The 24,321-nt window shown below is 41.3% G+C and overlaps 2 protein-coding genes across 3 annotated transcripts in view; one reads left to right on the top strand and one right to left on the bottom strand.

Moving 5' to 3' along the window:
• Window positions 1-24,321, top strand: part of znf148 (zinc finger protein 148) — a 65,716-nt gene that overhangs the window by 4,824 nt on the left and 36,571 nt on the right. The window lies entirely within an intron of this gene.
• LOC147136555 (polyprenol dehydrogenase) overlaps window positions 16,659-24,321 on the bottom strand; it is a 33,752-nt gene continuing 26,089 nt past the window's right edge. For both annotated transcript variants that reach the window (XM_086050856.1, XM_086050855.1), the window contains exons 5-7: window positions 23,548-23,755; window positions 23,242-23,449; window positions 16,659-21,428 (exon numbers count right to left, since the gene is read on the bottom strand). In XM_086050856.1, the coding sequence (XP_085906982.1) occupies window positions 21,249-21,428; window positions 23,242-23,449; window positions 23,548-23,755 (596 nt within the window). In that variant the 3' untranslated portion in view covers window positions 16,659-21,248. The remainder of the gene's footprint in view (window positions 21,429-23,241; window positions 23,450-23,547; window positions 23,756-24,321) is intronic.

Here is a 24,321-nt window from a genome sequence, read left to right as displayed (position 1 = left end):
TGAACCTCCCCCTCATGTTGCACACACATAATAATGACATTATATTTGCTCTGAGGGTTCATTAAAAATAATGATATAGGATAAAAAAATATAATAATTAGATATAAATCATATTTAGCGAGCATCAACCTTTTTATTTTATTTTTTTTGTGGGCATACTTTGGGACACTTTCTCTTCACATGGACCTGAGTTGTATGGAATTTTGGACAGTTCAAAATGGCAGTCACATGCTTTAACTGTGGTTAATTTTGCCTGTGAGATATCAAAACCTTTTGGTGGGTGTTGATGACAAAGAGTGGAAATTTGGGCTTTTCTCATTTAAGCCGAATGAGCATGTGCCTGAGCACCTGTAGGGGTCTATCCGTACACATGCCTGCTTTTTACATGGACATATGTTGTTGTTAGAGTACACAGCACGTCTTCCACATTGTATTGTTGCTATTTTTAAATCAATTCACCTTGCTTAAATAAAGATCACAGAGGATTCATTTGCAGATAAGTTATCGCCGGTTCCAATCTAGAAGTTCTATTGTTGTCCTTTGTCTGCCATAATCTCTGCACAATCAATTTGGAAGTTTTTCAAGACCAAATAAGCACATCTGTGAATTATATAAATTTATTACGTTTGTCTTTTAAAAATCAGTGCATAAATTAAACCTGCAAAGTGGTCATAAAACAAATCAATAACCTAAATAGACATACAGCTACATTTCAATAACAACAATACCCAATTGCACCACCATCATTCATCAAGGTCAACAAAACCCAAAAAGGATTTGAACTTTACTACCATCACTAAGAATTCCCATCAAATGGGAAGGTGTCCATCATGTGCTGTCATGTGACGTGACAGACACACATGAAGCCCCCCTGCAGAAGAGCCGAGGAGATAAAACAAACATTTGGCAAACTGACCTTGGAAATACAACTTAGAGGTCTCATGTCCCTCGTGCTCACTTTATGCACTTGAAGTGTGTTTGAATCTGACAAAATCAAAATTTCACAAAAGACAAAGTGGGGATATTGTTATTGTTGTTGTTTTTTTCTACATGACAAATCACTGTCACATCAAAGTGATCTTTCAGGAAAATCCATCATGATATCTGTTCTCAGTGATTAGCATAATAATAGGCACTCCACTGCACAAAAGTGGGAGCCTGGCAGGGTGAGAGATGAGGCAGAATAAATGGTGGGGGCACCGCAAACGTGACTAACCGAGTGTTGCATTCAGGCAACGTGTGCATGTTGAGGTGGTCTAATTTATTTCAATAAGTGTTCAAATGAGGCATGTATCACTTTTACTGGCACTAAGCAAGGAGGACGGGAGAAACTCTGGCACACAAAAAAAATACAAATGTCCTGAATTGCTTTACGGCATACTCACTTCCTTGTTTCGCTATAAGGATGGAAGTCGATTCGAACGTCTACGCGCTATTACTGGTGTCATGGCGGAAGCCCCAAAGCAAACAAAAAAAACGTATTGTTTGAACAAAATTAGATTAATTACCTCATCGCTATTCAACTTTCACACAGCCACCGGAAATAGAAATGTAATTCAGTCCAACTTGCAGGCCAGCGAAAGCTCAGGATTCCGCGACACTATGCGCTGGCGCACATGGCAAATGTGGTTGACGTTTGTCAAAACACTACCGCTTTTGTCCACATGTCACCGCCATAATCAACAGAAACTGACTTATGACACAGTGTTGCTTTAACTCATAAATTGACTCACTCACTATGAAATCTGGAAATTCTGTTATATGAATGACAACAGGTGTACGCACAAGTCAACTGGGTCTTCTCCCATGTACTGGATGATTATTTTTATGTTCTGCGTGTCACTATATGTCGCTGGCATAAATATGTTATGTGTAGCCAATTACACAGCCAATTATTTTCAGACGATTTAATTGAAATTGGATAATTTCCTTTAGCACTCCCGACACTGTCACGGTGGTTGGGAATCGCTGGTGGTAGTGGTTAGCAGTTACCTAACTCCATATCTATGTACCCTGCGATTAAAAGGTGACCATGGCACAAAGTCACCTGCAACCCCTATGAGGACAAATTGATGGACGGGACAACTGATTTGACCTCAGCTACACTCTGAAAACACTTGGGTTAAAAATAACACAATTTTGGGTTAAAAATTGATCGATCCACTACTTGGGTCAATTTGACCCAACTTCCAAAAATATGTAGTTTTGTACAAAACAACCCCCAAAATTGGGCTGTTTTCTACAAAACAACACAAGAATTGTCAAATTGACCCAATTAGTTAAATTGTGTTATTTTTAACCCATCTGTTTTTAGATTGTACAGTAGGCCTACATCGCACATGATATTCAAAACTATTCTGACTCCTGATTGAAAGACAGCCGACATGATTGCTGTCAGTTACGCAGGAGGTTTGCTTGGCTTGCCGTGGCGGATTCCATTTCAGTCCTCTTTGTTAAGGGAACAAAAGGTGAACACTTGTCTGGACCACGGGGACTTTCACTCCACATTAATCACAGCGACTGCAGCAGCCCCCTCGTCCCATTAACGCTATTACAGCCTCCCCGCAGAGCTTGGCCCACATGAATTTATCAGCATGGCCCCGATAGCTGAGTGGCAGCTGTGCTATCTGACATTGATTCCGCAGCTGGAAGGAGACTGCTAATGCAGCGGCGCAGAGCTCACCCCTGATTATTTCATGAAAATCTCGCCATGTTTTTGACGCGCTCACTCGGAAACTACAAACGGGGATGGCGTACAATCCCGACCAGTTGCTCCTCGGTTTGCGTCCGGCAAAACTTGCCGCCATTTCCAATTTCAACCGCAAATACGCTGCGTTTTCAACACGCCGGCGTAAGTCGAAGCGCACGTGCTCAAATTAAAGGCACTCAGTCAAAGGTGCGTGCACTCAACTGCCTTGAGAGAGCTCCTCACGCAGAGAGCCATCTCAGCGCCGCGGGGTCTCAACAAACACTCAAATCAACACCAATTTTATTGTTTGCACTCCAACAGCCTCTCTGTTGAGGTTAAGCCGCCCCTGCCCCGCTTCTCTAACTGCATTGACATTGGCGATGTTTTCATGACAAGGGTCGGACAGTTTGAAGTGAATGGCCTCCGTGGGTGAATGTGTCTCATTCCAAAGGACCTGAGAATCAGCTGGAAACGAATGCCATTCGGTGGAGTTGTTTTGTGACAACACCTGTCATTTTAGAAAACACAGTAACCAACTCGCGTTAATTTAAAGCTTTGCCTGTTGCTGTGACTTAGCTCCGGTCACTTCGACAAGTAAATACGGGAGACCCTTGTTCTCCTCCATTGTCGTTTGTTCGCGTGTCTTGTTTGGACAGATGCAGCAAGGTTTTCAAAGTGTTCCCACGGTTAAGTGGGATTACATTAAGTGCAGTGAAAAAGTGGAAAATTCCCCCCACTATTTTATGTTTGTTGTCTATTAGTGTAGTTTATCCCATGTTTGTGTCAATACACATTTATTGGAGGTTTTAACACCTAAGCTGCTACATCCCAAAATGGGTCACAGCATTGCCTCAAAGTACTCAAAGACGAAGTCAACCCAAACATATTTTTTTCAAGAATATGTTTTATGCAAGGCCACTAGTTGAGACAAGGCATTCTAGTAAATATTGCATCTGTGGAATAAGAGTTAATCCACTCGTTTTTAGCCATCTCTGGCGACGGCCATTTTGGCACTTCTGTCAACTGAAAATGACATCACAACTACACAGGTGTCAGGTAACGACCAATCACGGTTCAGTTTTAGAAAATTGGTCATTCCTTGAGCCCTGGGTAGTTGTGATGTCATTTTCAGTCGACAGAAATGACAAAATGGCCGCCCCCTGAGTTGTCTAAAAACGGGTGGATTTTCCTGCTTAACTCATATTTCATATTAATCATATTGCCTTGTTTCAACTAGTGGGCCTGCTGGGAACATATTCCTGAAAAAAATATGTTTGGGTTGATTTCCCCTTGAAATATGAGTTAAGCAGGAAAATCCACTCCAATCCAATCTCAGGGGGCGGCCATTTTGTTACTTCTGTCGACTGAAAATGACATCACAGACCCTCAGGGCTCAGATAACGACCAATCAGGGCTCACCTGTTTTTTGAAGCTGAGCTACGTTCTTCTTTGGCTCATTATTATCAATGATCATCAATTATTCTTTTTCTTTTGTCAAAGAGATAGCAACTTCTGAGAAAATAAAAATAAAAAAATGACTGTTTCCATTTAAAACTAGGATACTGTGAGAAGTTAAAGCGACTGAAAGTTTGCAGTTCCCGTCGGCGTAGGTCGCCCGTGTTGCCCTCCCATGCTGATCGTCCATCTGACATCTGCGTCACGTTTTGAATCACGCGGCTGATGATGACTAAAATGCAATATGGTCGGCAGCCTCCCCTTCACTTTGGGGAAACACATTCCACCGGGTGTCGATGACTCGGGCCACGATGGATTGATTGGCGTTATCCGAGATATTCCTCTCGCACGCACCTCCTTCTCGTGCACTCTGCTGCTTCCTCTCCCGCCCCTTGCGCGGGTCATTACAGGATGATACTTGACTGCTATGCTAATTTAGTGCAGATTTATTCTGATTTGTGATTAGGAGCTCACAGTCATACGACTCGCATCGTCTTTCCTCCTCTACGCCTCCATTTAACATGACCTTCCCAAGGCTCTGTCATGCCAATATGCCTCATTACCGCACTATGGGGGTGCTTACACACAGCGCAAGAGACAGGGAAAAATCAGAAAAGCTCAAAAAAACTGACAGGCACACAAGAAGATGAAATGTGTGAAAAGGAAGAGGGAAAAAAAAGGGGCAAAGCTGCTCTACTTGCGCAAACACGCGCACGCACGCATACACACAGAGAGTAGAAGCAGAGTATTGTTGACTGACAGGAAAACTCAAGAAAGGCAAAATAAGAAAAAAAAAATCGGTTTAAGGAGTGGTGGTGCAGGAAGAAATGATGGATTTCAAACACACACATACACACGTGCGCGCACAAACCTGCTCCAGATGTCAGGAAAAATGAACAGAAGTAAAGTTTGCATTTGCGTGCCGCCTTAGCTTGGGAGTGTCAACATAAAACGTGTACATTCTGTTCCAAAGCACTGTAGAGAGTTAAGCAAATCTAAATCCGAGTGAGGGTTTGATTTATTTTAGAGATGGTATGACTTATTTGGTGACATTCCTTTCATTAGGCATGAGCTGCATCAAACTTGTTCTTCTTTGTCTCTTGTCTCACCCCTCTGCAAGGTTTTGTGGAAATCTGTTTGGTAGTATTTGCTTAAAGTGGAAATCAAATATATATAATATTTATTATATTAAGAATATGTTCCCAGCAGGCCCACTAGTTGAAACACGGCATTCTGATTAATAGTGCTTTGTGCTAATAGTGCTAATTGCAACGCAATTAGGACGAACATTTGAAAAGGAGGAGGTTCATATTGAGTAATTGGGTCAGAGGCAAAAACATGAATTTTATTTTAAGTTTGTTGTCTTGAAATTTTGACTTCTTCCAGGCCTGCTAACTCCTTTCCAACCACACTGACTTTTTTTGTTGTTGTTGATTTCACTCAATTTTATTTCATCAAGTGGTTGCACAAAACAAAATAGTCTGGATCCAGATAAAATTTTTTCAGTAGACTATATTTCAGCCATCGAGCATCTTAAAATATTTAAAATAAAACAGATTTATCAGCAGCACGGATCAGATTCGTTCGACAGTTTAAACCAAACTCGTCGATGACACTTCAGGACAACCCTATAAGGCACTGCAACTTTTACATCTCACAATTCTCTCAACTTTCAATATCTATCCGTGCAATGTTTCAGTAATTTTGACACAACTTGCTGTTCTCTAACAAGGAGCGGAACAGCGGTGATTGATCCATTGATCGACCAATAGGTTCCCTGGTTGAATTTGAACCGGTATTGGAAACATCCTCGTCATCATGCTGCTGACGTTTTCACATCACGGGAGCAAGATGAACACCTAACAATTGATCAACAGTTGCAATGATGAAAACAAACACACACCGTATGCCACATATTTACAGAGTACATGTTTTTACGCACTGACCAGTAAGTTTCTCTCTCTCCCAAAACGAGCAGTAACCTTGAGAAGACACTCAATTTCACTCCAAATGGAGCGTATCAAGTGCACCGGCGTGTGAGGGGGGGGTTTTGGATAATGTTTGAGTGGCCGCAGATACCTGAATGTTCTTTGCCTTTAATTCGTCTCCTCCATCCTGAGGAGGAGCGAGAGATTAGTCGCGGAGCGATAGACGAGATTAAGAAGTTGAAGGAGGATCTAGAGGAAGGATGAGAGCAGGAGATAGAGGGTGATCTCGGGCGAGGAGAGTGGCAGTTTTCCAGGAAACGAACATTCGTTTTAGTGCAGTGAGAAGTGCTGTGAAAACCTCGGGCCTGTCGACAAAGCCATTACATGCTAGGAACACAAAAACAGACGTCTCACTTTAATTGTGTGTGTGTGTTTGTGTGAGAGAAAGAGACACACACGTTTTATCTGCAACTTTTCATACAAAACTTGTTTCAGTAGTCCAGTGTAAAAGTGATACAGTAGATTCACTCCACAAAAGCGAATATTTCAAGATTTTCTTTTTTGTAGACCTATTTTGGCATATCATTTACGGGTAACGAAAACACCAAATTCACCATCTCAAGAATTTAGAATATGACATGAGAAACAATCCAAATGGTTTTAAAGTGGAAGTCAAGCCAAAAATGTTCTTTACAATAATATGTTCTATGTTGCCTCACTAGTCTAACCTTGATATTCTGATTAATATTGTGTTTGTGTAACACAAATCAAGCAGTGAAATCCACCCGTTTTTATCTATGTCAGTGGGGTGGCCATTTTGTCACTTGCTGTCGACTGAAAATGACATCACAGCTGCTCAGGTAACAACCAATCTTGGCTCAGCTTCCGAAAACATGTGAGTCGTTATTGGTCGTTAACCTGAGCCCTGAGCAACTGTGATGTCATTTTCAGCTAACAGAAAGTGACAAAATGGCCGCCCCCTGAGATGGACAACGGCTGGATTTTGCTTCTTAACTCATATTCCACAAACGCAATTGTAATCAGAATGGCGTGTTTGGACTAGTGGAGGTGTATACAACATTGTAAATAAAATTTTGGGGTTGACTTCCTCTTTAAATATAGAAATTTCCTGTGTTTGATGAACCAATATCCAATAACAAATTTTTTGTACACTTTTCTACAGTGTTCTAATTTATTCAGATGCACTTGTAGTTGGTTGCACATACAAATTTGTCACTGTGCTCATATAAAAGCATCAACATATTAAAACATTTGCTTTGTTTTTGTAGTTCTTAGTTTAAATTTACTTAGGGTCAGATGTTAACTCATTCATTGTCAGCCCTTTGTTCAAAGTTCCCTTTTTTTCAAGCCATTTTAGAGCATTTTGACGGGGGAGAGACACTTTTCCCCGCCTACCTGTTGAAAAATGTATTTGACATACAGTATATACACAGCAAGTCGGTTGTAGTGTAACACATTATAATTTAGAGACTGGAGTATTGTTAGTTAAATCAAAACGACTAATTACCTTACATTTTGTGTGTAATTTGCCCACCACTGTTTGTCAGTGATTCATTCATGGATCCAAACAATAACACTATGGCAGGTTTGTATTTATGAAGGTTACAGCCTCCTTTCCTACCCTGTTTTCAAATCAAATCCAACCTGCTTCATTTGCAATTCCCCCAGTAACTTGCTCCGTTTCTTTCTCTGCCTCCAAGAGATCAAGCAGCTTCGGGTCCTGAGGGTGCCTGACAGGTAAAAGCACACCAGAATTTGATTGGTCACTTGTCCAAGGTCTCTTCAGTTGTCTCATCGCCATGGGTGTCATATCGTACCACGAGGGAGAAAATAGCCATCTGTCATATTAACAGCTTGGTTATTATTCAGCATGGGGGTGTAAATCACTAAAGCCCTTTGTGCCAGTCATTTTCTGTGAAGTGTCAGCCACACAATCAGTGGAAGCTGCTAGAATCACTTGCGCAATCCACCCTGGTTTGTCTTGAAAGGTGAATTGTTTCTGCTTGCATCTGTGATCGGCTCAAGCTTGAAACCAAAAGGGCAGCACATTGTTAGGCGAGCCACAATCTCATTGCCCATTGCATTAAGACAAACATGAACGTCATGATTTGGATTTTGTTTATTTGACTAACACGTTGAATTCTGGTTACGCATAGGCAGTAGTCCAACAAGTGTAACGGCAAAAAAAAAAAAAACTAGCTGATTAGTGATTTTCTTTAGAAGTCATTAGCGAAGCATGAAGGTCAGCCTAAATGAGTAATGTTCTATACTGATTGATTTGGCTTGTGATTGATTGCACATCACAATTGATAGAATTGATGGAGAGGAGAAGGGACGAAAAACGACTGCACCCAGTGGTGCATTAAAGGCGGTCGATGGGGCTGTGGTAGGATGTAACAGAGTACAAATACTGCATTACTGTACTACTTAAGTAGATTTGTTAGGTATCTGTACCTTACTTAGGTACATATTTTTATCGCGTCTTCTTACTTTTACTCCCTATATTTAAAACCTCATATCTGAACCTTCTGCTCCCCACTTAAAATAGGCTTGTCACTTTTTTGACCTCGGAAGAGGTCACCACAATGTAAAAAACATAATTAAGGTCTAATCATAAGGGGGGAAAAAATGTGAAAGCGGCAACATGTCAGGACATGAACAAGGGAGGACGATGGGCAAACAGATGCAGGGACTCAAGATTTTGCCCATCCACGGCCATACTAAAAGAGTTGTTAGATGATGTCAGCTACAAGAATAATTTGTTCTCAGTAGAAGCACAATGAACGTCAATACAAGAGAGAAACTATTTTATGCGGAGAGAAGTTGTTGTTGTTTGTTTTTTAAACCTGATGCCAAGTTACCAACATCTTTAAGTTGGGTTGCCAATACAAGGTACAACATTTCTGTAAACTGTTATTTGTTTGTTGTGAAATGCAGGTAAGCCAATTTCCGCAACAGCAAAACTTCACATATTTAGTTGAATTGCCCAACTGAAGATTTGATCAAACTTTGTTGCCTTGAAATTTTGAGTTCACTTGTAATTGACAGAACAAATTATCTTTAACCTCATGCTTTTGGACAAAAATACATTTCAGACTCTTTATTTTTTTTCACTTTTATTTACAGTAAAGCAATGAAATCGGTACTTCAAGCCCCCCCCCCCCCCCCCCCCAAATATCAATACGTCTTAAAAAGTCATAATAATAATTCAGTATGTATAGCGAGTGAGTACTTTATTTAAAAGGACCAGTACAAAGAACACGTCCAGAGGCCAAAATGCTAGTAGGATTCATCACCTTATTTTGGAGGGAGATAGAAAGTCAAAATGCAATTTGTTGTTGCTGCTGGCTCGGTGAACAAAACACGCATTAAAAACAGTATGAAGAAAGACGGCTCTCTTTCGTCTTTGACTTGACGTTTTTCTACACTGCTATTGATAGGGCCACCAATGGCTAACAGCGATCACGTCTTCTTTGTGGCATTTAGGCTAAACGTATCTTGGCCCTAATAGAGAATGAACAGACATTGATTGCCTCAAAGCGTGGGACTGACGTCAAACAACTGATTTTCGAAAATGTCACACCGGCGCTCTAACGACGCCTGCAAGACACAGCGGGGCGGTTTATAATGTTAATGCTCATGTATTGCCTTTTGACTCACCAGTAGCTATTTAGAAATTGCACTTAGTTCCAGGAAAGCAGACAGGATGACTCAAGTGGTGGATTGCACAGGGAGCCTGGGAGCAGCAGTGGCTTCAGTTGAGGCGTTTGCACATGAAAATAGCAGTGCAACAAACAGGACACACTAAGAGGAGTATATTCAATTTCACTTTTCTTGTCTTACTTTCTACCAGTCCAAGAGGGTACGGACAGGATGACGCTGCAATGACTTTGAAAGGTGCAAAAAAAAAAAGTAATACACATTATATTCCATGTTCCTTCCATTTATCAGACACCAATAAATATATAGAATGACCTGAGGTGGGAGTTCCGTATGACTGACGGACCAGTCCGTAGATCCGTCTATGACAGACGCCTGTTTTTCTGATGTTAGATTATAGACCGGAAACTATAAAAAAATAAAATAAAAAAAAAAAGACGGGTTGAGCATAGCCTGAAGTGGATTTTCATCCGTCTGTGTAATCATAACTAACCTGGTCAAGTCCAAACAGCACTCACAGTCCATTATTGACGGAAGCCCGTTTTGCTGAAGAGAGACGGAAGCGCGACCCAGACTGCATTGACTCTATATGTACAACAGGTGGCGGTATGCGCCAAAGAGAGAATCATGACTTATTTAGGCTGACCATCCATTATTCACACTGCTTATCTAAGAAGTAATAAAGTACCAGTAGGTTTGAATACAGAAATAGTTTTTACAGAGAAGTTCTTGTGAGTCCAAGTTTTACATTCCTATTTTCATTTTTGGAAAGAGTGGGGTTAGGAGGTTGTGAAACGGTATTTGTCAGGCCAACACACACATTTCACAAGATGGCTGTAATGCACCAAAGGTTGTTTGCCAATCTCTAAAAGACAGAAGAAGAATATTATGATGATGATGAAGAAGAAAAAAGTGATGTAAAATACACTATGTGTACCGAAAACAGTAACCAATGAATCCATAGGCTGTGCTATAAACAGCACATTCCATGCTATGACACAGCACTATTTTGTTCAGAATGCATTATTGAAAGTATCTTGTCTAATTTCCAATGTCATTTACATTTTTTTGCACACAATAACGCTGCGCCGTTTGAGCTGTAATTAAAGTCTGGACCCCGGTGAAAATTTAATGTTCCCCTCCCATCCAATTTGTTAATACAATCACATTTATTTTGTTAAACGTGTGGAGAGGCAGGCTGCTTATGACATTTGGCAACTTTCAATTTAATTCCCTTGCCATCATCATTAGAGGGGCTATAACCTGTTGATGGTTTATTATGTGTTTGTTTTCCTTCTTCTACGGAGGTTCAAATCGGCCCCGGATTTGCAAAGTCCCGACTTTGCTCGTCTCGTTTTGAAATCTGATTGATGACTGCATTCACCTCACGTTTTCACGTTAGGACGTCTCTAGGGGAAAACATAGTTCAAGAGAAGACGGGAAATCACCCGGGATTGTTCGCCTGCTGCTTTTGAGTTTCAAGGACACCGAAGGACACTGAAAGCAAAGTGCTTTTTCTCCCAGAAAAAAACCGCACAAAAAAAAAAACAAGAAGTGGGGGTAAGTCTGCCACCTGAGAGCAGTGAGGAGAGGAGATTGTCATTCAGCAGGCGTTTGATGGCGTCAGGCACATCTCCACTGCAGATGTGACGCAAACGTTACACTCCTCTTTCTCGCCTCTCCGCTGTGTCATCCTCTTCCTCCTCCTCCTCCTCCTCCTCCTCACTCCTTGTGCTCCGTCTCTCTTCTCTTCCTTGTCTCGCCTGCAGATGTGGGTCTCTACCCACTCGTTCTGGCGTTTCCTCTGTAGAGCTCTGCCCTCCCACCTCTCTATTTTCCTTTCTCCCTGTCTCTCCATTTTCTCAGCAGAGATGAGTGGGTGGAGTGAAGCATTGTGCCCTGGAGATTGTTGTGCCATCCGCTTTTCAGACGGGCCTGGGCGCACGCTCGTGTGCGAGAAGAAAATCGAAATGTCCCTTTTAGGTGGGCTTAAATGAATTATTTGATTTACCGGGTCGTTGCTGTCATCGCACAAATACATACATCTTGCTTACAGGATGGCAGCCAATTTTGTAGTCGCTCTCTTATTTGATTTTGTCTGCAGCCGTATGACTATTTGTCCCCTCTGATGTTTATTCCTTGTCTACCCTCATTTCTCTTTTCTTTATAGCAAGGAGAGGAGTGTATCCGCCCCTCCTTTCTCACTCTCTCTCGTCTGTCTTTCTATATTTCCACAAATCTTCTCACTTCTCATCCCTTCCTCCCCCTCCTTCTCCTCCCGATTGGACATTTTTAGACAGTAAATCCCATCCCTTCCTATACACCACAGCTGCGCGAGAAAGAAAGCACACGCCGTCAACGCGATTGCCTCACATTCTCAATCTGGGATGTACATGAAATGATTCCTCAAAGTGAGGAACGCAAATACAGATTTTTTTTTTTTTTTTTTTTAAAGTGAAAGCAAATACACGAGCAGTAGAATTGTTCTTATTGCTCTTATTATGTGGGGTGTGCTGTACTCGATCAGCACAGCACAAAACAGCTGACAATCGGGAGTCTTGGGAAATGAACGTGCATATTCGGGATGAGCAGCAGCATGGAACAAATCTTCAGCGCCTTTGCCAAAAATCATAATCTGTTATTGTTGTCGTATTGACCCTTGTTTTGAGCTTCGGCTACCCTCACATGCTGACGACCATGCCCCGCCTCATAAGCAGCAGTTGCTCACCCTTCCAGCACCTGGGAAGCGTAAGCTGCCTTCTACAGATTTGCAGGACAATATGGCACACGTCTCTCTGCCCGGACGATCGGGAACACACTGTTACAAGGCCAACATAGGAGTTGCCAGGAAACCTGCTGTGGTGGCCCTGCACCATCAGCTTTATTTGTATTGGTCGTTGGAACCTAAACTTGTGGGGGAGCATCACAGAACCACGTTACAATTATAATAACCCTCAATAGTACCACCACCGCAGATGTCTATTATCAAAAACAAGTTGGTATGGAGGTGTTTTACGAGTTGAAGTTGGCTGGAACAGGTTTCGCTCTGACCAACCAATCCGAGGATGGAAAAATACTGAGTGTTAACTAATGTAAATAGTTTAAGTTTTGTCAGCTAGTGTTATTGATTCTGAAGGTCCTGGGCAGACATAGGGACTGAAATTTGATTTGAACCAAATAAAAATGATTAAAAAAAAGATAGAACGTTAGAAATGAATTAATACAATTTCATGACGCTTAGGTTGCAAATGTAGGTCAGCAGAGAGGGCCCACGGTATGCTGATTGACGGACCGATTAAAAAGTAATACCTTTCCGTTGAGGCAATGTGATGGTGTTACTGGTAAGACTTCAATCATCCGATCCTCCAAGGAAACACCATACAAAGCTCATTTGTTTGATACACCTCCTTGTATTAGCTTACTAGTCTGCGCGAGTGTAGCTATTGCTGTATCCCCCGAGCGTGGTTTGCAGCGATCATCGTGGGTGCATTTGCAGGGAAAGGAAAAGCAGTGACACATTTTCTCCCGCCAAATAATTGGTTTTGCGCAACAGCAGTGATCTGTTATTCAGGTCATGTTGTTATAAGGCCCGTTAGGCTGAAGGTGAGGTTTTTTAGTTTTATTTTGGTCGTTTCATCCATCCCTCCATCAAGAATGGTGACAAGGTCCATGTATCATTTAGCCCTGAACTGTCAGGTCTTTCCCACAAACCGCTGCTGCCTGCAAGATTAATGACTGCCTTAATCTTGCACTTAGAAAATGCCAATATGAGGACCTGAGGGCACACTGAGCTCATTGGGACAAGAGGTAGTCATTTGTTTGGTATCAGCATTCACCTTTGTAGGGTATTGTTTTCAACCCTCTAAGCGGCAACGTAATATGACATGAGACGTAAAAAAACAGGAAATTAGCATCGTTCTCATCAGAAACCTTCAAAGTCAAACTCTGTCCATTCTATAATGCTGGTTGACTTCCAGGTTGTTCTGTTCTGACTTTAAAACCCATGTATCTATTTTCTATGCCATTTCTCCCATCATGGTTACAGGGAGCTAGACCCTGTCCCATTTGACTTCGGGCAAAGGTGGATTACGCACAGCAGTGAGTGTCATTTGACAACATTTGAGTAGGAAACGCATATTTTTCCATCCCGGTTTCCCCCTCACGCGTGTACGCGGAACAAGACGAATAATTAATAAATAATAAAACACATGAGGAGACCCCATTCCTAGAATTAGACACGCAGCAAAAACTGTATATCATAGAATACCTAAGAAAGGGGAACTATAGTGTTCACAGCTGGAAGTGAAGCGCCACAATTTGTATTCCCGTCTAGGGGTGTGATCTCAGGATTGTGCTTGTACACGCTGTACTGTTGACAAAGTGTTAAAAAAAACATAAACAAAAATCATTTGGATCGCAGCACATTTATGCTTAAAGGGAAAGATCCACAAGACTATGTGACTAAGTCCTGAAATGTAATCATTATATTTATAAACAATGTGCATTATGAATGTTAAAGAGGAAGTCAACCCAAACATGCTGCAATTAGTCGTTAGCTGAGCCCTGAGCAGTTGTGATGTCATTTTCAGTCGACAGAAATGACAAAATGGCCGCCCTATGAGATGGCTAAAAATGGCTGGATTTTGCTGCTTAACTCATATTCCACAAACGCAGTATTAATCAGAATGCCGTGTTTCCCTGCTGGGAACATATTCCTGAAAAAAATATGTTTGGGGTGATTTCCACTTTAAGTGTGCCATGACAATATATTTTTTTCATCCATATTAATGTTAAGAGAAGTCCAGAAATACTTTATTTGAATCGAAACAAGTAGCTGTTTATGTTGAGAGAAAAACATAAACTCATCTCATTTTTTAATAAACATAATTATTACTGTCTTCAGGCCTATCAGGCCTTTGCTAACTCAAAAGAGAGGCATAATGCTAAAATTAGGTCTGATTATGTGTGTGTCCCGCTTAAGGGGGGACAGGTCTTTTGGCGAAAGGTCAGTTTGTGCATGCATGCTCCGACTTTTCTGGACAACCTCTAGTAAATGTGCCCTTTTTTTTTATTCAGCCTGTGCTTGGGCTAAATACACCACATTTGAACAATATCATACACTATTATGAGATAAATTGTTAGGGAGCGAGATTTGTTTCAATAAGTGATGCTTATTAGCCACCTCCTCACTTATGACCGCTGTTGAACGTTTGCACGAGGAGCCATTAAGAGTGTTTATAAGCCCTTGTGAATTACACTCCGTTGTTAGAAAAAGTGTCCAAAGTATGTGAACATCAATTACAGGGACATGAATAGAGACGATCATTTTGTCATTTCTTGCTCCCCCTCTATTTCTTGCTTGAGTGACCTCTGATGACAGTCAATTAAGAGCACACACACACACAGGATGTGTCCACAAAGTGTTTCAAAGAGCTAATGGACAAAGCGTCCTCTTCTAACGAGGAGGCTTCGAATGTGCCAGAATGTTAGCCACCCGTCATTTGAAAGTGCCTTCGTGAATCGCATGTATATTTTTCTTTTTAGTGCTTTCTGATGTCGAACATTACGAGAGTCGCTCATGCTCTGCTGCCTAATCAGGTGTGTCGCGCGTTGTCCTTCGAGAAGAGCTGGCAGTCACCCTTGTCATCTTCTCATTCCCGCCAAAGGTTAACGACCAGCAATGACACCGAGTCATTTGATTTATTTGCTCAAGGTTTCCGATATTTCAAGGTTATTCTCTTATACTTAGCGGTCAGAAGAGTAAAGAGCCTTGTCTGGAAAAAGGTGTAACTCATAGAGTAGTAGACAGACGCAGTCTCGAGAACGTTACGTCCCACCACACCAGGCCCCGCCTCTTAAAGACACATCTATGAACACAGATACAACAATACCCATAGTATTTTCTGTACATTTTATGCTTGCATTTTTTTCGGTATTTTCAAATGTGTTTACAATGTATTTCAAAAGTGTGATTTAATTCATTTAAACGAGTTTAAAATGTGTGGGAGGGATAAAACAATCTGTACATGCATATCATTTTTTAGAATCGGAACGCTGTCGTGGTGCCAAGACTGACCTCTGAAGGAAAGCATTAAGCCACCAGGGCATCCAAGTAGCTGGAAAATACCCAGAGGAAGTCAAAGAAATAGAAGAAGCCAGGCTAGCTTGGCTGGAAGCTATCTTAACTAGCTTAGCTTATTTTAGCTAGTAACTTCATTATGTAACTGCATACAGTAAATACATTACATTGAACTCTTTTCCTTGTCATTTTTACTGTGGTGACGGACTTACAGGACACATTACACAAACTCAGAACAAAATCAGGGATGCAAGTAAACTTTTTCAGATGATTTTTTGGGGGGGCGGATTTCGAATCTGTTGACCAGTGTAATGGTCAATGTCCAGTCCATATAACTCTGCTTAGATCATCGGCAAAGGTCTGAAGCCCCTGCACGCTCTACTTAAATGGCTGGAGAAACAGAGTAAATGTAGGAAATTCTAAATTCATTTGTCTTCTTGATATGGCTTAAATTTTTATAGGCATTGGTCGTCCAGTGGTAGAATTCTCGCCTGCCACACGGGAGGCCCGGGTTTGATTCCCGGCCAATGCGACTTCGTTTTCATGTTTTGAATTTAGGTCCTCAAACACGTGGCAACTCTTAACCTGAACCAGAGATGTTAAGCTTTTCATTTTTATTCATTTAAATTTCGTGGGAAAGTAACATCAACACTGCTTAAAGATGAGGAACAGTTCACTGCAGCGCGCTTATAGAAAATGAGAGCCTGATGGTGTGTGATCTGGTGCTGAAGTTCAGACTGCGCCTCAGGCTCGGCGTCTCATGCCGCGTGTCATCAGACTGACAAGTTTCTCTCTCACACACATTGTCAAGGACGGAGAGGGAGAGTGACACCATGATATGTTTATTGAGAGGCTTTGGATAATAGAAAAGGTGGCGGCTACTGCTGGAATGTCACAACCATCGACAAAAAAAAAACAAAACATGGACTCTCTTTCGAGACACGCACGCAAACATCCATACACACACTCACCCTCAAGAGGTACAGCAATGCACAGGACAGGACAGTTTCACAGTTTTAACAAGTTCATTTCTACATGGGAAAAGTCACAGTTACACAAATTTGGGAGAGATTTACTTTTACAAGGCAACAAAAAGCAGAAAAGAGCTCAACAACGAAATCATGTTAAAAAATAAAACATTTTTACACTTTTCATCAAATCAACAGGGGCCCAGATGGACTGAATGTTGACATTGGATTTGAGGAGACGAACAAACATCATCGTGCAAACATCATGTGCATCAGATTGGACACCAAAGGAGAGAACGCGAAGGAGATAGGAGACACTAAAATGTCTGCAGAGGAAGGATTCAGTTCATCTGGCTGCCCCTAGTATACAATTATAATTCTCTTCCTATACATATACACATTTATGATTTACACAACTTGAGCCAGGAACATTTAATATAAATGTAATTCCAGGTCAATCAGAAGAAGTCTACAAAGAGCTTCTCTGGTCCGTAGCCTTCGGGAACGTTTTGAAAACGATGAGAGACGAGTAGAGCACACAGGGACATGATCACAGACAGTCTACTTGAGCGCTTGATGCTCTTTTTCATTTGGTCTCTGAAATTCAACACCCGGCGCGTTTTGTCCTGTCCGTGTCGAACACACTCGAAACGGCGCTACATGTCGCGTTGCAGCAAGGTCATCTAGCACTGACAACAACACGAGAGCCTCGTAATCATCTTCAACTCGTCTTAAGATAAGAAATGGGCTCGGTTGGCAAAACGAAGCACTGCTGTCATGCCTTTAAAAACACCTTGCGGAGCATGAAGACACGATTATTTATTTAAACCAGATTTAGTTTACGTAACAGCCTTGTATGCTTTTTAAATAATGCTCAGCAATAAGCTCTGTTGAAATGTGAGAGAGATGGAGGTTTATTTGCTCCAGTGGGAACTAGCACGGCTGCTCTGTTATTTAGGCAGCCTCTTAAAAACAATAGCAAGCCACACAATCAAACAAGCAAGCCCTCAAGTTACAACCTGTTTCTTTCCGAGGCGAGAATGGAAAACAAAGACGAAAAATGTACGACTTGGAAAAACAACTGAGAAGATGCTCGCCTCAAATCAGGATGTTAAAAATTAAGTTGTATATGCTTTCTAAAAACAGTAGAATGCGAACAGGGATGGTAAAATACCTTTTTTTTTTTCAGAGGTATGATGAGATAAATCAAGTTGGGAAAATTAAGTTGTAAAATTACAAGATAAAAGTCCTTACACTTTGAGAATAACGTTGCATTTTAAGGAGTTCCTTCACGAGATACCTGCTTCGATTCAACTGGTAATATTTCTTAAAAATACTGTTAGAGGATGCGGGGAGTTCGTTCCCACAAACAAATACAAACGGACTGACGATGGTGTTGATGCGCCACGAGAGCGACTACCGGTATATAAGTTTAGGAAACTTCTGTTACATTTACATTTTTTTGGTCATTTCTATGACATTTGCAACAATTCATCTTGACTCGAAGACCTAGTTCCAACTGAAAAAAAAAGTTCAATCCTCAAATTATGGCGCCCCCACCACCATGTGTCACTGTGGCGAATATGCGGTGTAACCTGCTATTTTGATCAAGCTCTGCCACAATCCACAAATTAGGAGTGCAAACTTTGAAAACACTGGCATACCTGAAAAATAAAATGGAAGACAAATTAACAAAACGAAAAAAAAAAAAAAATCAATATGGATCCTCGTATCAGCTCTGTCATTCGAGGCTAATCAAAGCCTAATTTAACGGTTGAGGAGCTACATTGTCATTCAAACCCTCGCACAAGCAAATGTCTTGCTTGAGCTGAATGATGAAGAAGGGTTTCTGCATAACTAAGTAAAATACGATGCATGTGTTGTGTAAAAATCTCTCCAAAAGCCAGCCCGCCTTGGCTTTTTATTTCAGATTGTAGGACACGCAAGGTCATCCATTTATCTCACTCTAAAAGACGCCGGTCTGAAAGCTGTCTCGAGTGGGAGTGGTGCCAGACATTGCTGTAAACAATGAATACATGCTGTTGAACACCCAAACGCACTATGGCCTAGATTCTGAAGACGGGAGGTCCGGCCGGCTCTCTGAATGTGTGACGCTCTTTTTTCGAAGATCATATTTTCTTAAATGTGTAGACAGATAAGTTCCTGGAAACAAAAGGCTGCATTTAGGCCGGTTTTACGCCCGTCCTTGTTCGTGAGTGTGTGGCTCTTTACTGTTTGGCGATTAGCTACACATTAATTAATCATACTTATTTCATACGTAACTGAGTATAATCATGAGTGGTTGTCATTACACACATGTAGCGTGATGATCGTTTGGGAGATAAAATGTTCCATTTTCACAGTTGAAATGTTTGATCACAGTGGCCAATAACAGTTGTTTTTGTTTGCTGTGTGCCTGTTGAAAGAACTGTGCCTGGATGTTCTTCCTACAATGTTTATGAACGACTCTGCGTGTGTTTGTGTGTGTGTGTGTGTATGGGCTTAGCTGATGGAGCTTGATTCTCACCACTGGGAAATCTCGCTCCCACAATGCACTGGGAGCAACGCCAAATGAAGATGTGAAAGCAGCAAGGAACCAATCACAGCTTGACTATTGAACACCAAAAAGTGCTTTTCCGTTTCCTTTCCTTGCTCTTCTTCGATCTGTAAGATCTCACCATTGTTGTGCAAACCATCAATAAAAACCAGAGCCAAAACTCAAGTTCATTTTGGACTTGTGTATAAGCACATTTACAAAGACACTGACTCTGTAAAACGGATTAACACAGGTCACAAAGGAAAATGGGGACAGACTGAAGCGGCCATTGTTTCACGTTCTTTTCTATTTTTGTCCCGGCACAAATCCTGGTTTGGAAAATGTTGTTTTTCTATCACAAAACCAGTACCTTCTCTCTTTTTCAGAAGAGGGAGGGTGGAGGGATTATTTCACAAAAAAATACCCTACTTTCTATATTTAGTTGCACTGCAGTGTTGTTTTTGCCATTTTGGTTTTAGTCTTAGTTTTAGTCTTTTGGACAAAAATTCTTAATAGTCATAGTGACATTTTAGTTATCTCTATACGTGATAATCCAGCTTTAGTCAAGGAAAACTCAAAAAGGTTTGACTGTAGACTGTACGGGTAGCTAATTAACCACATGGCTAGCAACAATGGCCACAAATATAGAGTATCTGTTCTCTTGTTTGTTTTTTGTGTGGGGAACAGCAACAAGTCAAAAATGCTACATTTCAGTCCATGTTTTAGACGCTCAAACATGGGTCAATATCACAAGTTTGACAACCGCTATACTTGCCCAGCCAGAAGTCCCTGCATGTTCCCCACATAATAGCTGCTAACACACATAAGCTAATGAATAGACGTTAGAAGCTAACTGTAGCCTGAAGCTAGCTTCAAGTCCATTTGCGCCAGGTGTTATGCGGGAAACTTTAAGCTTACTATGAAATTTCTCACAAGCGATTGTCAAGTAACATTATGTGTATAATATACGTGTAAAGGACTTGTAGCTCATCTTCGAATGACCATCAGTTGGGTACGATAGTGCTCACCTACGGGGGGGATTTTGAACGTCTGACAGAACACCCACCATTTTCGTCCAGTCTTGTCTCATCAATGAAAACTCGCACACAACTCGTCATTTCGTCATCAAAGAGCCGTTTTTAGCTTGTCTCCATTTTGTGTTCGTCATGAAAAAAAGGAGCCTTCTATGAGATCATTTTGTCATTCTCATTTTGGAAAAAAACAACACAGTTGCAGTGCGAATGGCATAAGTCACAATGAGGGTCTTTTGTTGGATTTCTAAGAGTTGACGGGTTTGTTTTTTTTAAAACACAGCTCATCACATAACTACAAGAGGACAACGTGAAGACTCAGAAGCGGCCATTTCAAGACGAGAAATGCACTAAAAAGCAAAGTGCTGCCAAAACAATGGGCCTCATCACGTGGTGACCCAAGAATCACTGAGGTGTTAAAACTCAGCGATGACATCACTCGGTGCAAGGGCGCTTTGGAGAAATCCAGAGTGCATGCTACGCTTTGACTGACATATTTGAACAGTGTGCCAAAATCTACTTCCTAAAAGCTGGTTGGTTTTTGCTCAGAATCACATTGGTGAGATGTAAAAGTGTTGGGAAAAGTTCATCGAGCTCCTCATTGAGCAGGAGAGCGCAGTTAAGGCAGGTGTCATATAGTGCCACAGTGGATTGATGGCGATGGCCTAGAATGTATGTGTATTGTTTGCTAGCTCACAATGGGGAAAAGTCTTCCATTCACTGTAGCCCTTCTTTGGCGGGAGTGAAGTACAAATGTGGGCCTTTCACCTCCAAACAGCCAATCGTAGTCTCCACTCCAGGGATGGATTGTGAGATTGTCAACAGAAATCGTAACAATGAACGATGAAGAAGGAGATTGGCACAATGAAATACAGTTTGAGTTACTGTGGAACCAGAAACCTGTGGCTGGTTTCCCACAAGTGCTGCTGAATCTGAGGGTCAAATGTCATCGGTGTTGTCACGTCCCTGCGTCCATTGGCCCAGTAGCCTCCTCCACATTTGCCCTCCAGTGTTGGTGACAGAGCAGCGTACAAGACTGTGGCAGCACCCTCTATAGGGGTCTGTGGAAATAAAAATATATGACTATACAGAGGTACCTTGACTTAAGATTTTACAACAGATACAAGAGCCCTACCAATATGGGATTTTTGATCAGATGCCGATTCTGATATTTGGCAGGATTAAATTCCAATAACCGATTATCGGCCGATTAATTTTAAAACATATATATATATATACATATATTACAAAAATGAAGATCTGAGTTGCAGGCAGAACATTTTACAATACTTTGTCTCTTAGTTCCTGACGTCACTCACTAGAGAACCCTTCTAAAAGGCACACGTACAAAGAAAAATGTTTTTTGTTGAATTTACTTAATTTTATTTCGTAAAGTGGCTGCACAAAATAAAATCATATGGATCCAGATACATTTTCTAAGCAGAGGTATAGTCTACTTGAAAATTCAACATACCATTTCTTTTCAGGGTTGTTGTTGTTTCACACTAGGTTGTTGTTGTGACTTTCAGCTTGTCCCACTGTACAGTAATTACACTTAAAAACTATTTATTTCTTTAAATTCCCTTTTCTATATAATGTTGTATTGTGTTTTTTACGACACAGTGCTATTATTCTTAGAGTCGTAAAATAAAATTGTGATGTTTTGGGACTGTGGAACGGATTAATGGCTTTCAATTCATTTTTGTGGGAAATATTGATTTGATACACAAGTAAATTGAGTTACAAGCATGGCCACAGAGGAAATTAAACTCATAAGTCAAGATTTACACCGTACAGTAAACCTCTGCTATTTGCAGGGAAGAGACTAGCCATGACGTTTTAACAGTGGATAAAAGCATTTCTCAAGAATGAATTCAATACAATTAAAAAAAATTAAAGTGTATCACACTTATTGGTTCTGAGATATTATTTTATTTTTAAGTAATGACACTGTGATTATGTATTTAACCATCATTCAAATTCTCAGTTCCCGTCTTGCTCATTTTGAAACACTGCAAACGGCCTTTTTTTTAAGTTGGGGTCACTTTACAAGTAAACACAGGACAGAGAGTAAAAGTCCATTTGCGCATGACAAACAATTATTGAAATGCTTTAAATTAAGTTGATCTTACATTACACCCGGGGAAACCTTTCAGCCAGCCTGTTGCAGTGTGCTGACTTTCTTGCTTCAGCTACCACATACAGTAAGCAATGATTATATTATTTGCTCGTACTTATCACTCTCTGCTTAGTTGAATGATGTCGCATGTTAACACCACAGCTGTGACTTCTCTTCGGGTTAATTACTGTATTACAAATAAAACCCCAGCTTCTTTGAATGCATCGTTATTCTCATAAATCTTACCGTTTGAGATGTTAAGATGTTGTGACAGGCGAGAAAAACTGTTTGTGCTTTGCAACGTTGGCGTGAATGGTGTGTGTGTGTGTATGCGTGTTAACAACTGGCATGCATGAGTGTGTGTGATTAATGTGCTTGTGTATGTGGGGCAGAACCATCCCAAAGGTTGTGCTCACAGGCAAGTCCCTGTGACAATTGCAGTTTGAGTTCAAACACGCACACAAGTCTCCTTACATTAAATCCCGAGAACAGTAACAGCAGCCTGTGGCCTGAGCTGCAAGCTACGCAAGGATCGTTTTCAAATTTAACGCAAAGTGAACGGCCTGCCTTGATTTTTAGCAGCGCTTTATTTTCCTGTGACGGACATAGCGCAGATTTTCACCTACTGGGTGAGGAATGCATCTCGAACGATAAATGGGAGTTCACTGTCATAAATCGGTCTGTAAGCTCCCCCGCCCCTATATATCCCCCCGTTAAAATTAATAGGTTGGAAAAACGGGTATGCGGGTGCCTACCCTGAAAAGCAAGCGGGACACGACACTATGTGCTAGGCGCAGGGGCGTCCAGAGGTGGCGGTAGAGAGACGTATCCACCATGCCAGGATCCACAGCGCAGGAGCTCACTGGAAAACCGCCCTGCTCCAGCTCCCGGTGGAGGCGGGAGCTAAATAGGAGCTGCGCCAGCTTACTGTGACAATAAGCCGCGTGGGCCGAATAGCACTGTCTGGAGAGCAAGAACACTTTCAGACATTTACACGCGTCTATGCTTGTACGTGACAAGATAGAGAGGCGGAAAATAATGCTAATTGTGCGAGACCCTACCTGCAATTCAAGTCATTGAGTCGGATCTCGCCGTTGCGGTGCGCGGAGGAGGAGACGTTGACCACCCGTGAGAAGTTGCCAGATTTGCCGCTGAGCTTCAACGTGTCCAGGAGCAGCCAGGTTAACAGGAAGTGGCCCAGATAGTTCACACCAAAGTGCAGTTCAAATCCATTCTCAGTACAACCCTCAGGGACTAGCATGACACCCGCTACACGTACACACACACACACGCACACAAAAAAAAACAGACGATGATGAACACTTGTAATGGCTAAATTCCCCTCAGGAGCTTTCACAAAAGACTGATGTTCAAATTGTGATTGGATCATTAAGAATGCATGTTAATAGAAAGCATGCTCTACCTTCTGTTTCTCATTACATATTTATAGACCACTAAAGGAATATACTCACTGGTCACAACATTAGGTACACCTGAACATATGGGCTGCGCCTATTAAGTGCATTTACAAAGATAACAACGAAAGTTCAATTTTAGTACAAGAGATGCAAAACATTGCAAAAGCACTTCTGAAAGGCAATTCCATCCTAGTCTGAATTTATTTCCATTATCTGTTCTGTTTAGCAGAATTACAAATGAACTACGGATTGAATTTCTACTTTGTAAATGTCTACAAGTAAAGTGGAGTTCAGACCAAAGACCAAGGATGTAGTCTTGAATCTCCTGAGTGACATTGTAGATGCTTTTGTAAAGTGGACCTTTCGCATTGAATTGCAGATGTACCTAATGAAGTGTCCAAAGAGTGTATGGATATC

The sequence above is a fragment of the Filicampus tigris genome, chromosome 14 (assembly GCF_054856515.1).
Source record: "Filicampus tigris isolate MCC_2025a chromosome 14, RoL_Ftig_1.0, whole genome shotgun sequence".
Classification (NCBI taxonomy): Eukaryota; Metazoa; Chordata; class Actinopteri; order Syngnathiformes; family Syngnathidae; genus Filicampus; species Filicampus tigris.
This window is presented reverse-complemented; position numbering and strand designations above follow the sequence as displayed.